Raw genomic sequence first — 12,268 nt, 5'->3', positions numbered from 1 at the left:
CCATCCATCCATCCACCCACCCACCCTTCCATCCATCCATCCATCCATCCATCCATCCATCCACCCATCCATCCACCCATCCATCCATCCATCCACCCATCCATCCACCCATCTATCCACCCCCCCACCCATCTATCCACCCACCCACCCATGAAATATTTACTATCCCTATTATATGTCAGATGTCATAGTATGTTACACTAGTACTAGGAAATCAGCAAAGAACAATAGTCAGGGTTTTGACTCACACTTATTTGCATTGCAGTTGTGATAAGTAATAGGAAGAGATAAACATGACAGACTCATGATAGCCCAGGGAGTCTGGGGAGGTAGAAAGGAGGTGCCAATTCAGCTGAGAGCTGGAGGATAAGACGTGTCTACCTGGCAAAAGCAGGTAGGAGGTCTTGCAGGAACCACACGCAGATGTGCTGGGTCCAGAAGGGGCAGAGGGGCCTCCCTCGTGGCACAGGGGGTTGGGTGGCAGCACTATGAGGCTGTTGACAGCCACACTGCTCGGGTTCGCTCCCCGGCCAGGGAGGTGACCACATGGCGTGGCAGACCTCTCCTGTCTCACTCGCTGCTCCCCTCAGCAGTGAACTTCGGTGGATCTGCCTGTTCTGCTCCCCACTCTGGTGAATCTTCTAACCCTTGTACCTCTAGCCTGCACCCCAGCTCTTACATATATCAAAGAGCTGGGGTGATATATATATGTGTGTGTATACATATATATATAGAGAGATAGATAGATAGATAGATGTATATCTATCTATCTATCTATCTATCTATCTATCTATCTATCTATCTATCTATCTATCTATCTATCTATCTTAAAACTAAGAAGGAGCAGAGATGAAAAGTCAAGAGATACCAGGGGTCTGGTCGCTGTTGGGCATGGGAGGTGAGAGCGGATGGGTGGGGTGTGCCTAGACCAGGCCGGTCAGCACTGGGAGGCTACCTGGGTGGATCTCATGTGGATGGGACCAGGGTTTTATTCTGGTGGAAAGTGTGGGAGTGGTCTGTGAGAGTGACTCGCTGTGCTGGAGAAAACTGAGGCAGAGAAGAAGACTGATCGTCCCAGCTGACTTTCGTCCAGCCCCTTCTCAGTGCTCATCCCTTTTCACACATTAGCTCATTTAACCCTCACATTACTCCTGAGAGGGAGGAACGACAACTTCCATTTTGCAGATGGGGAAACTGAGGTCCTGCAAGGGCCCCAGCTGGTGCACTGGGTCACATGAATGGAACACGCAGGGGTGGGACTCACCCTGGCCCTCCAGACAGGCTCCGATGACCCCCGCCACTGAGCACTCTGCATGCTCTGCCCTCTGCAGACAACCGCTGCATGGACAGACGGTTCCTGCCGGCCAAGTCCAAGCAGCTCATCGCTCTGGCCAGCTTCCCGGGCGCCGGCAACACCTGGGCTCGCCACCTCATTGAGCTGGCCACCGGCTTCTACACTGGCAGCTACTACTTCGATGGTTCTCTCTACAACAAAGGTAAGAAGGCAGAGGGCAGTGGGAGGGCAGGCGGGAGGCTGAGGGCTCGGGACGACCCTCCGGGAGGTTGTGGGAATTACCCCTTCCCTGGACCTACCGTGTGCTGTCCCGCCAGACATCTCCTGGACACCACGTGCTGGGTTCACACATGCATCCATTCAATCATGGACATATGTCAAGCCCAGACTATGTGCCTGGAAACTTCCCCCCACTTAGGTCACTACAAGCACATGTTGAGCGCCAACTATGCACTGGGACCTCGCCACAGACAATTGTTGATAACAATTTTGGGGGCTCTGCAGATGTGCAATAACATGTGCAATAACATGTTCACTTTGGGGATATTTATTGATACTGGGTGCCATTTATTTATTATGTGTTCCATCCACGTTTAGTCAATGATACTCTTTTCATCGACCTTCACAGAGCTCTGTTATGTTCTAGATGTGCCAGCAGGCGCTGATGGAGCTCCAGCTGTGTGTCAGGCTCTATCCGTAGGTTTGGATTCTCACAGACGTTGTCGTGGCCACTATTAGGTGCCAGGAGTCACACTGGCACCCTGCACAGTGACCCTGGGACAGAGGAGCAGGATACCAATTCCCAGATATGACAACTGAGGCACCCATAGAGGAGAAATAACTTGCCCAAAGTCACACAAATTCTTTTCAATGGATGGGTCAGGAATTGTTCCCTGGGCTTCCTGGCTTCAGAGCTCGCACTCTTATTACACCTTGATCACATAAGCAAGAGATCCCTGGGGAAACAGAAGCCAGGGAGGAAGTGCCCATTGGGCATGACACCCTCTTCTCAGTGTGGCGGGATATAGCGGGGAAGCAGGGGTTCAGCTTTACATGTGTCTGCAGAGCAGCCCTGGGTCATGGGTCTTCATGTCTGCAATCAGCTCTGTGACTTTGAGCAAATCTCTGTACTTCTCTGTCATCATGCACAAATGAGAGATAACAGCTTATATCTAGGGGTGGTAAAGAGTAGCTAGTTGATACGCGCAACGTGCTTAACACCCAGCAAGTCCTCGCTAAATGTGGGCTGTGAGTACCCTGGTCTCAGTACCAGGCCCAGGCCAAGCACTGCTTGGTGTTGACAGAGACTCACTGCTGGGACTGGGCTTGGGAGCAGCCAGAAAAATGTGTCTGAGGAGGAAAAGCGCGAGGGAGGCAGAGAGTAAGAGAGAAAGCAAGGCGGTGGAGCAGTCTGCCTTAGAACCCCGGCTTCTTGCATATTTATTAGTTTTTAGTTTGGATTTAAGCAAACATTTGCGGAATACTGAAATAGGGGCAGAGCAGGAGGCCTGTGGAAGGATGGAACAGCCCTACCCACCTGCCTGGGCTCTGAGACCAGAGAGCCACCAAAACGGCCCAAAAGCCAAACACCAAACCAAGGGCTATACCAATACACCACCCACACAGCAGGGGCTTATGGGCTATCGCCTAATAAAGGACAGTGCCCGATTGGAGGATAGGTCAGCCATGCGCACAATGGCAAGAGATCTCGGGCTCCAGGAGCAACAGCCTTAAGTTTGATTTTACAAACGGGGTTAAGAGAGAGCTTCCTCTATCTACAAGTGACCGGTTTTCTCACCCAGGTAGCATCAGTGGTGGTCGCCACAGGTCACTAGGAGTGCTGGACAGTACTGGCCAGTAGTGATGGTCACGATGGTCCCTCAGAGATGGCATCAGAGACACCCAGTGTCAACAACTCTTTGTGAGTTGTTGGGCGACACCAACAAACATCTCTTTAGCCCAGTCCTGGGGCCTGGGCCTTTGGGCTCCTTCCGGGCAACAAGAAGACCGGAGGCCCAGCCTCTGCGAAGACCTCCAGCTTCTCTTCCCTCCTCAGGGGTCAGCTGCTGGATGTGTCTTTTCTTCTTTCTTTGGACACCAAAAACAGAGTCTTTTCCTTCTTTCTTCTTCCTCCAAAGGCTGGAACCGTCCTCTCTCTTCAGAGACTGGGATAGTCTCTCCCTCAGCTCCCTCCAACCCTGGCTTATATCCTCTTGCAGGGTGCCCCACCCACAAGTCTGAAAGACCATTTTTTCAATCCTGCAGCTGATTGGACCATTTAGCACCAATCAGCTCATAGCTCACACCTGATTGGTCTATTCCACAATCCAGGAAGTATGTGGTAACATAAAAGGGCTCTGAGGAGCATCTGCCCTGCCTTGGAGCAGAGGGTAAAAGAACACCACCGCTGGTGTACACTACTCCCAGCTGGGGGGTTTGCATGCTTAGGGCAGTCTCCATGCTCTTAGACACTGGGCAGTGTCTTAGAGAAGCAACCCTGGGAAGATCCCCCAGCTGCCTCCCTCCCTGGCCGGAGCAGCGCTCCTGCACCCAGAATCAAACAATATTACAAGTTGGAGGGTCTTTGGGAATCATTTCGTGCAGGGACCCAAAGTAGTTTCATTTCCTGCGCCAGTTCCTATGAACGCCTGCGGTGGGCTGGTGTGTTGAGGACTCCGAGGGCCTGTCTGTCCTCGGTGACAGTGCTCCTTGTCCTGGTGTGATGCCGTTGCAGGTGGAGAACGAGGAATGGGGGTTTTCGAGCCAGGTCTCTACCATCTCTGCTCTAATTCAGCCTCAACCTCAGAGAAAGGGAAACTGAATCTCAGATGATACCTATAGAGTGAATTTGCATTCCAAACCCGCACTTATGGGCTGTGGGAGCTTGGACCAGATTCCTCACCTCTCTGAGTTTCTTTTTCCTCAACTATAGTAGGATTGCCAATAGCAAAATCACAGCTATTTTAAAAAAAATAAGATAATATGTGATCTGCAATTTATTTTTATTTAAATTTCCCCACGCCACACCTTGTCTCTTTCTCCCCCCAGCAACCTCAGAGCCCTCATGGTGTTGATTAATGTCCACTAGTTTCTGTCTTTTACTTTATCCAATTGGCTGTTTTGTAAATGTCCAGTGTATTTTTTTTCATCATCTTGATTTGCTCTGCTTTACGTATAATACTCTCAGAATCCCTCCATCTTGCTGAAAATAGCTCCACTTCATGGGTCCTGTGGCCGAATGGTGTCCCCTGGAGGGATGGACCACATCTCAGTTCAGTCCTCTATTGACGTCCAAGTGGCTCCCATGTTCTGTGACTGGACTCGGTGTTGCAGTAAACATGGCAGAGCGTATATTTTGTTTCATATTTTTGGATAGAAGCCCAAGAGTGGGACTGCTGAGTTCGAGAGCACTTTCATCTTTCCCAGCCTTCTAAGATAAATTCAGATTGTTTTCCAATCTAGCTGCACTGGTTCACATCCCCACCGGCAGCGTTACTGGCTTCTTTTCTCTGTATCCTCTCCTGTGCTTCCTGGGGGGGCTTCCTAAGTGATGTGCTGTTCTCACGGGGGCGAGATGAGATCTCACTATGATTTGAACCTCATGTGTGTCTTATCAGAAGCCACGATGAACATTTTTCATATGTCTCTTGACCTTCTGCATCTCCTCTTTGGTGAGTTATTTGTTCATATCTGCTGCTCATTTATGAATTGAGAGATTTGTTTTTCAACATTGTTGAATTGTTTTAGTCTCTAGATATCTTGGATATTAACCCCTTATTAGTTGTATATTGTATAAATATAAAATACACATTATTTTTTAGAAAGAACCCTAACCAGAACGGCCAGCTATTTAGCCAAAGTCAGAGAGGTCCATCTCTGACCACACACCTGGGGAGCTTTTAAAGTCTCGTAGCCCAGATTGCTTTGATTAGAATCTTGGGTGTGAGCCAAGTCATCAGTATTTTTTAAAGCTCCCCAAGTGCAAAGTCAGAAGGAGACCCTAGCCCAGACTAGGAACCCCAGAGCTGTCTCTGCCTTTTGCTTTTTTATACTCTGGTATTGGGGGGTATCAAGAGTTAATAATTAATTGGGTCGATAATGATTTAGATAGATAATTAACATTTTAACACGAGAGAAAGAAAGAAGACTGCAAGGAGGACAGAAAGAAAGAAGGCAAAAGAAAGAAAGAAAAGGAAGACAGACAAACCCTCTGTGATTCCCCTGGCTCAAGCTGTGTAAATGTTTCCTTAATTCCCACTGAGAAAGGCGGGGTTCCTGGGCCGGTCACAGGCAGCTGAGGCTGTGCTTGCAGCTGCCTTTTCATTAGGGGCTTAAAAATACTTCCCATGGCCTGAACCCTCGCAGAGAACAATGAGCTCTCCCTGGGAATTCAGGGCTGGCAGTGGGGTGCAGGCAAAGAGAGGACCCTCCGCCCCCAGCTAAGCCCCCAATCCTGCTCCCATCACGTGTGCGGTAGAGAGATGCTTAACTTCATGACATCCTGGAGGGTCCTGGAGGGTGGAGGAAGGGAGGGGAGTTGGAGCCAGAGGAAGGGGGAGCGGCTTGTGCCCTAATTTGCCCCCACTGGGCTGGGGTTCTGCTGTTTCTTTTAGGCAACAGACTGCAGGTATAATACACGCTAATTTGCACATGCTTTCTCCTCCCTGGGAATTCAGTCCCCTCCCAGCCTTAGCCCAGCTCCCTGGAAAACTGCTCCTCCAGTCTGGGGACAGAGCCCCCAACCCCCCCCCCCCACTTTGCAATGTCTCTGGCAGACTTAGGTGTTCTCTGTCATCCTCCCGGTACCCAGGGATCCTTCAGTGTGGTCCTTGTTAATATATTCTTGTCACGGTTAATAATACTGATGCTTTGGGGCATTCATTGAATGCTGACGCAGCCTGTGATAGGTGAGAGGCACTTTTTATTTTTTGTCAGTGAGTATTGGGGTGTGTGCACAGGAGTGTTCAACTTACCCAAAGAGAAAGGAGGGAGTACCCACCAGAGGCCCTGATGGAGGCAGAGACGCGGTGAGGGGAGAGGCAGAGATGCGGTGAGGGGGAGCCCCCCAATGTCCTTTGAGAACTAACTGGTCATGCTATCCTGGGGGTAGTGGGCAGAGGTCCTGGTCAGAAGTGGGGTTAAATGGGGTTCTAGGCAGAGGAAATGGTATGTGGAGATGAGTGGGGGGTGCAGGGGGTGGGGTGAGCTGCAGGATCATCCAGCTGAGCAACAGTGGGGAGGAGAAAGGGACAGTGGGAAGGGACATTTAGGAGGTCACTGATTAGAAATGAAGCGACTTAGGTGGCGGGCGCGGGGACTTCTGTCCTGAGCTGATCTTCCAGCGACTCTTGCTGATTTACGTCCTTTAGCATGTCCTCCCCACTCCTGCTACTAGCTGACTGGACAGCTGGGGGTGCTTGAGACCTCCCTTCCCTCCCTTCCTCCTCTGTGTCTCTGGGTCATTCCTAATGCTGAAGCATCACTCCTCATCCTCCACTTTCTCTCCCACCATCCTGGGAATAGTCCTCCCCACTAACTCCCTCACACACTCACACACACACAAGAAAACACAAAATACAGAAGAGCGGTGAAGAAGTTTGAGTGAGAGAGAGAGGCATGGATAGAGGGCAAATGGGTGGGTGGGTGGGTGGATGGACAGACGGACGGACGGACGACCTTCCCCTTAAAGAATCTCACTTGAATTCTACCTTCTCTTCCTGTTGCAGACTGAGGTTGACTATTTGTAACGCTTGCTTCTCTCTACATCTATTCATCTACCCATCTGTCTTTCTGTCTGCCTGAGTGTCTATGTCTCTGTTCATCTTCTTGCCTCTGTAAGTATAGGTTCTTTCTATTCTTTCTGTCTCTGTTTTCCTATTTTGTTTTTGTGTTTCTCTCTCTCTCCTCTTCTCCCTCCCTCTCTCTCTCTGGGAACATGTCTGCTTTTATCCTTCTCTTCACTCTCCCCAGACTGTTTCCCCTCTCTCTCACTCACCCACCTCAGGGACCCCACATCCTCAAGTGCATGCTCCAGTTCTCTGGCTTGTCAGGAGAGGAGGGACTTTGAGGAGGCCCGGAGTGGGCAGCGGGTTGAAGAGGCAGCCTTTAGTCCAGGATGACTCAGCAGGAACTTCTATTTTGAGGAATTTGCCTCAACACAAACCCCGTTGTTCTGAAGGGGGCACCAGTCTCCAGGATATCCATGTCTGGAGTTAGGAGTGGACCTTTGCTGCCCCAGTAAACTTGAGGGCATTCGGTGTTGGCAAGTTTCTGCCACCTCCTTCTTTGTGCCTGTTTTCTTAACTGCAAAATGTATAGGCAGCTGTAAGATGGGGTGGGTGTGAGGGGTAATAAAAAAAAAATGCCTTAGTCTCTGTGTTCCTGAACCCACAAGAACAGTTCTGTGAATTCTGAGATATCGTCTAGCTCCTCGGAGTTCAAGGGGCATGTGGAAATTCTATTATTGTGGTGACCTGTCAAAGAAATATGGATTCAAAATTTCATTTGCATAAAGGAGGTGCCGGGCCTTATGCCAGGGAAGGGTGGAGAAGGGGAGCCCCTGGTGGTAGAGTTCAGCAATTCTGCTCTGGCCTCAAACTTGCATCCTCGATTCCTAGAGGGGTCCTCATTCTGAGACAGTTGGGCAAGTTCAGACCATGTGACTTCCCAAGGGCTCCTTTCTAGACATAAAACTCTTCTCTCCATTAAGAGATCTTCTGTTAAAAGGAATTTCCTTCCCCCGACCCCGCCCCACCTCCATCTCCAGTCCCCTACAGACTAACTCCCAGGCAACCAAAATCTGGAATCTGGAGTAGATCTTTCCCAGTGGTGCTAGTTTCTTTCTTTCCTTTTTAAAAATCTTGATAAATACTGTGCTAAATTGACTGCATCATGGAACAAAGAGAATGTGGTTTCAGTCTCAGAATGCATGGGGCTGATTGAAACTAGTTGGATCACTTTCTGTTCTTTTTTTTTTTTTTTCTGAGAATCTGTGGGTTCTTATGTGCCCTGCCTTTCCAGTGGAAATGTCTTTCCATGGCTGTGTTCATGCTGAAGTGGATTGGACGGAGATAAAATGTCATAGATGAGAAGTCCTCCGTCCATGTCATGATCAGCTCTGCCAATGGAAGGCCTGACAAGGTGTGGAATCACAGCTCCCACCTGCAAAACCCAGCCCCAGGACACTAACATTTATTTCTGCTTGGCTTTCAAGATACCATCCAAGAATCTTAGCTTTCATGGGATTGGGAAGCTTAGATGGTGAAGATCTGAGTTTGAATCTTGGCTCTGTCACTTGCTAGCTCTGTGACTTGGGCAAGGTAGTTGATCTCTCTGTGCCTCAATTTCCTCCTCTACAAAATTCCTCACAGGATTTTGGGTTGGCTGCTGTATTTGTGGGTCTCAAATCAGTATCCAGCACAGCATCCGTGCTGTAAAAACACCCCCCACCCTCCAGGTACTCAGAACTTCTCTCAGTTGCTCAGTTTGTGAAATGAAAACCTGATCAAGTCAGAGTCCGCCTTCCTTTTGCTTGATTCCTTTTATGGACTCCCCAGATCGTCGAGTGACGATCTCTCTGTCACAATCTCCACACTTGCTCCCTCCTCGTGTACTTCTCTGGCTTTCTGCTCTCCCTTGGTAGTCACTTATGTGACAAGTGTCTCTCACCCACCACAGGACCTTTGCACTTGCTGTTCTCGCCACCTTTTCCTTCTCTCCTGGGCTGGAAAACTTCTCTTTATCTTTCAATGCTCAGTTTAAACTCCCCTCGCTTCCCCCCAGAAAACCTATCTGGGGGCCTCTTAATAGATCGTGGCTAGACCGACTGGCCACTCAGCGCCAGATTGCTGGCTGGATCTTTGTCTGTTACGGGGGTTCGTCATCTGAGACCTACAGTCTCCTGGGCACATCCTTCCCACAGTGGTGGTGGACGCACATAGACACAACAGAATTAAGTGGTAGACACCCACTTCTGCCTCACTCCATCGGTGGCCAAAGCAAGTCCATGGGCATATCCAACATCAGTGGGGAAGGGAAGTCAACACCAGCCAGAGCAGTCCTCCAGTCTGCCCCTGGCAGACTTCTCCAGACCCAAGTGCAAATACTCCTCTTCTGACTCTACACTCCTGTGCATCACAGGCACTTTTGCAAACCATTTTTTAAAAGATTTATTTATTTATGCACTCAGAGGTCAGAGGTACAAGGGTGGTGAGAGGCTTCACCTGAGACAGAGTGGGGAGCAGAACAGGCAGCTCGACGAAATACACTGCTGAGGAGAGCAGTGGTTGGGTCAGGAGAGGTCTTGCCGCGCCATGTGGGTCACCTCCGGAGCGGGGGTCGAACTCATGCTGAAGTGACTTTGGCTTAGCGCTGCACTTTAACCCTCTATGCCACCAGGGAGGGCCCTGCAAACCAATTTATCCCCAGCTCCCAGGACAGTGTCTGGCACATAGTAGGTGCTCAACAAATACAAGTGTAAATGAATGAGTGAACAAATGAATGCACGAGGATTCCTGAGGTGGCCCAGAAAGGGGTGGTGGGGTTCCTGCCTCCCCCAGCTCACCAGCTCTGTTCCCTGCCCCCTCCCGTGGAAGGGTTCAAAGGTGAGCGGGACCACTGGCGCAGCGGGAGGACCATCTGCATCAAGACACATGAGAGCGGCCAGAAGGAGATTGAGGCCTTCGACGCTGCCATCCTGCTCATCCGTAACCCCTACAAGGCCCTCATGGCAGAGTTCAACCGCAAGTATGGCGGCCACATTGGCTTTGCTGCCCACGCCCACTGGCAGGGCAAAGGTATGATTTGATGCCAGGGCAGCGAGTGGGGCAGGGCCCTTGAGGGCACTGTGTGAGGGCAGCTCCTGCTTCCCGTGCACACCCCAGACCCACGCACCAGCTGCCCCTCAAGTCCAGCGACCATCGTAGAGTGGTGGCTAAAGGCTCACGCTCCTGAGCAAGACTCCCTGGCTTCGAACTCCAGTCCGCCTCATTCCGGAGACGCTACTTCGCTACCCTGAACTTAGATTGTCCCCCCACTTAATAATTGGGGCAGAGGGAGATGGACCTGTGCGTCTTGTAGCAGGCTCAAGGCTTCTGGGAGCGGGGAAATGTGAATCCGGCCCGGGCCAGAGACAGGTGGCTGTGGGCTCATGGCGAGCTTCTGTGCATCCACCGACCCTCCGCCCCCTCTGGGAGGCAAGAGACGCTACTGACTCGCCCCTGGTCATCTGGGAAGTGAGAGTGTGGGGCACTGCGTGTCACCTCTGCCTCTCGGTACTTGGCAGGTGACAGCTGTGTGGGTGAATGGCTCAGTGCAGGGCAGCGCTGCCCACTGACTGTTAAGGGAGCTTCAGAGTGGCACCCGCCTCTGCCATCTTGACTGCTTTGTAACCCACCTGGGGAGCCTTAAAATCCACTGTCTGTTATCACCCACCTCTCCATCTCCATAACCAACATTTTAATTTTTTTTTAAGATTTATTTTCCTTATTTATGCATACAAGAACTGTTATGTAGGCCATACAGAGGTACTTGGTTGAGAGGACTCACCAGAGGCAGAGTGGGGAGCAGAACTAGGCGGAGCGAATGAAACACACTGCTGAGGGGGGCAGCGGGTGAGACAGGAGAGGTCTGCTGCGCCGTGTGGGTCACCCCCTGGCCGGGATCGAACTCAGGCTGTAGTGGTGATAGCGCTGAGAATTAACCCCTAGGCCACTGGGGAGGCCCATAACCAGTGTTTTAAACCCCAACAACTGAGGAGCTTGCCCAGGAAGCAGTAGAGCCAGGGTTTGATCCTGGGTAGTCTTGCTTCTGGGCCTGTATCTTCTTCCACTGTTCTAAGATACTGGGCGGCATAAAATGTCCCTAGACGTGGGATCCCCCAGCCCTGAGTGCTTGACACCCAGGAGATACTCTGTAAATATGAACTCCCCCCACCTCATGCAGACCCCAGGCACCAGGCTGCTCCAGCCTCAAACCCCAGGGGCGCTTCTGCCTCTCCTCCGCCCCCTCCTCCTAAGTCCCAGTGACTCCAAAGCTCCAGGTTCCAGCTTCTCCCCAGGGACGACCTGAGTGGGGTGCTCTCTGCAGCCCCCCCTCCCTCACCCTTGCTGTCACACTAAAACCCTGAGCCTGCCGCACCCTCTGCACCCTGGGTTCCCCGTTAACTCTAGGGGAACCCAGAGTGTCTCTCCTCCTGCCTCACTCCCCCACTCCACCCCGGCAGTGAGAAGATGGAAGCTTGGACTGGGCGGGGGGGGCGGGGGGATATGTGTTCCCTTGTTCCCAGTAAAGACTCCGACTTTTCATCTGTGGAACAACCGAAACGAGCCCCAGTCAGGGCCAGGCTGAAGAGTCTGCAGGTGCCAGAGGCAGACTCTGCTCTGTTCTGTGCTGGACGGGACCTGGGGTCCAGCGGTCCTCAGCGCCAATATGCATCCAAATCCCAGAGGCTGTGTGGACAGACCCGTGTCCAGCCCGCACCGGGCGCTACTGGAGTAGAGCATGAACATCCAGAGTTGTGACTCCCAGGGCGCAGACAGTTCTGCTACCCAGGGGCCTCCAGCCTCTGTCTCCTTACTCAAGAGGCTTTAAAATAAAGGTCAAGGACGTGCCAGAACAGGTTGCGTCTGCAGAGGGTGGGTGGGAGGGGACCGCTGCCGCACACTCATTTATATTGGGGGCCTGGGGACCCCATGGTAGTCTCGGATGGTAGGAGAGGCCTTCTGCCCATGCCCTTCCCATGTACAACCCGGCTGAGCCTCTCCTGAAGAAACCAACCCAAGGCCCTGAACAGCCTATTCCTCTCATTTGTGTTAAGACTCTGGGTTCAGGCCCAGGCTTTAAGGCCCCCAGACAAGTCAGTGGAAATGCAATAGAAATGCAAATTCTCAGGCTCCTGCCAATCAGAAGCCCGGGAAGCTGCCCCTCGCCTTCCAAACCTCAGCAACCCCACAACACTTCTGGTGCCTTCTCTAC

At 51.5% G+C, this 12,268-nt stretch overlaps 1 protein-coding gene across 1 annotated transcript in view; it reads left to right on the top strand.

Annotated features, from left to right (window-relative positions):
- Positions 1-12,268, top strand: part of WSCD2 (WSC domain containing 2) — a 113,401-nt gene that overhangs the window by 91,841 nt on the left and 9,292 nt on the right. The window contains exons 7-8 of the mRNA XM_004690968.2: positions 1,332-1,496; positions 9,889-10,089. Of these exons, the coding sequence (XP_004691025.1) occupies positions 1,332-1,496; positions 9,889-10,089 (366 nt within the window). The remainder of the gene's footprint in view (positions 1-1,331; positions 1,497-9,888; positions 10,090-12,268) is intronic.

The sequence above is a fragment of the Condylura cristata genome, unplaced genomic scaffold, assembly GCF_000260355.1.
Source record: "Condylura cristata isolate star-nosed mole 26May11 unplaced genomic scaffold, ConCri1.0 scaffold00029, whole genome shotgun sequence".
Taxonomy (NCBI): domain Eukaryota; kingdom Metazoa; phylum Chordata; class Mammalia; order Eulipotyphla; family Talpidae; genus Condylura; species Condylura cristata.
The sequence above is the reverse complement of the archived record's forward strand: the minus strand, read 5'-3'. Positions and strand labels throughout refer to the sequence as shown.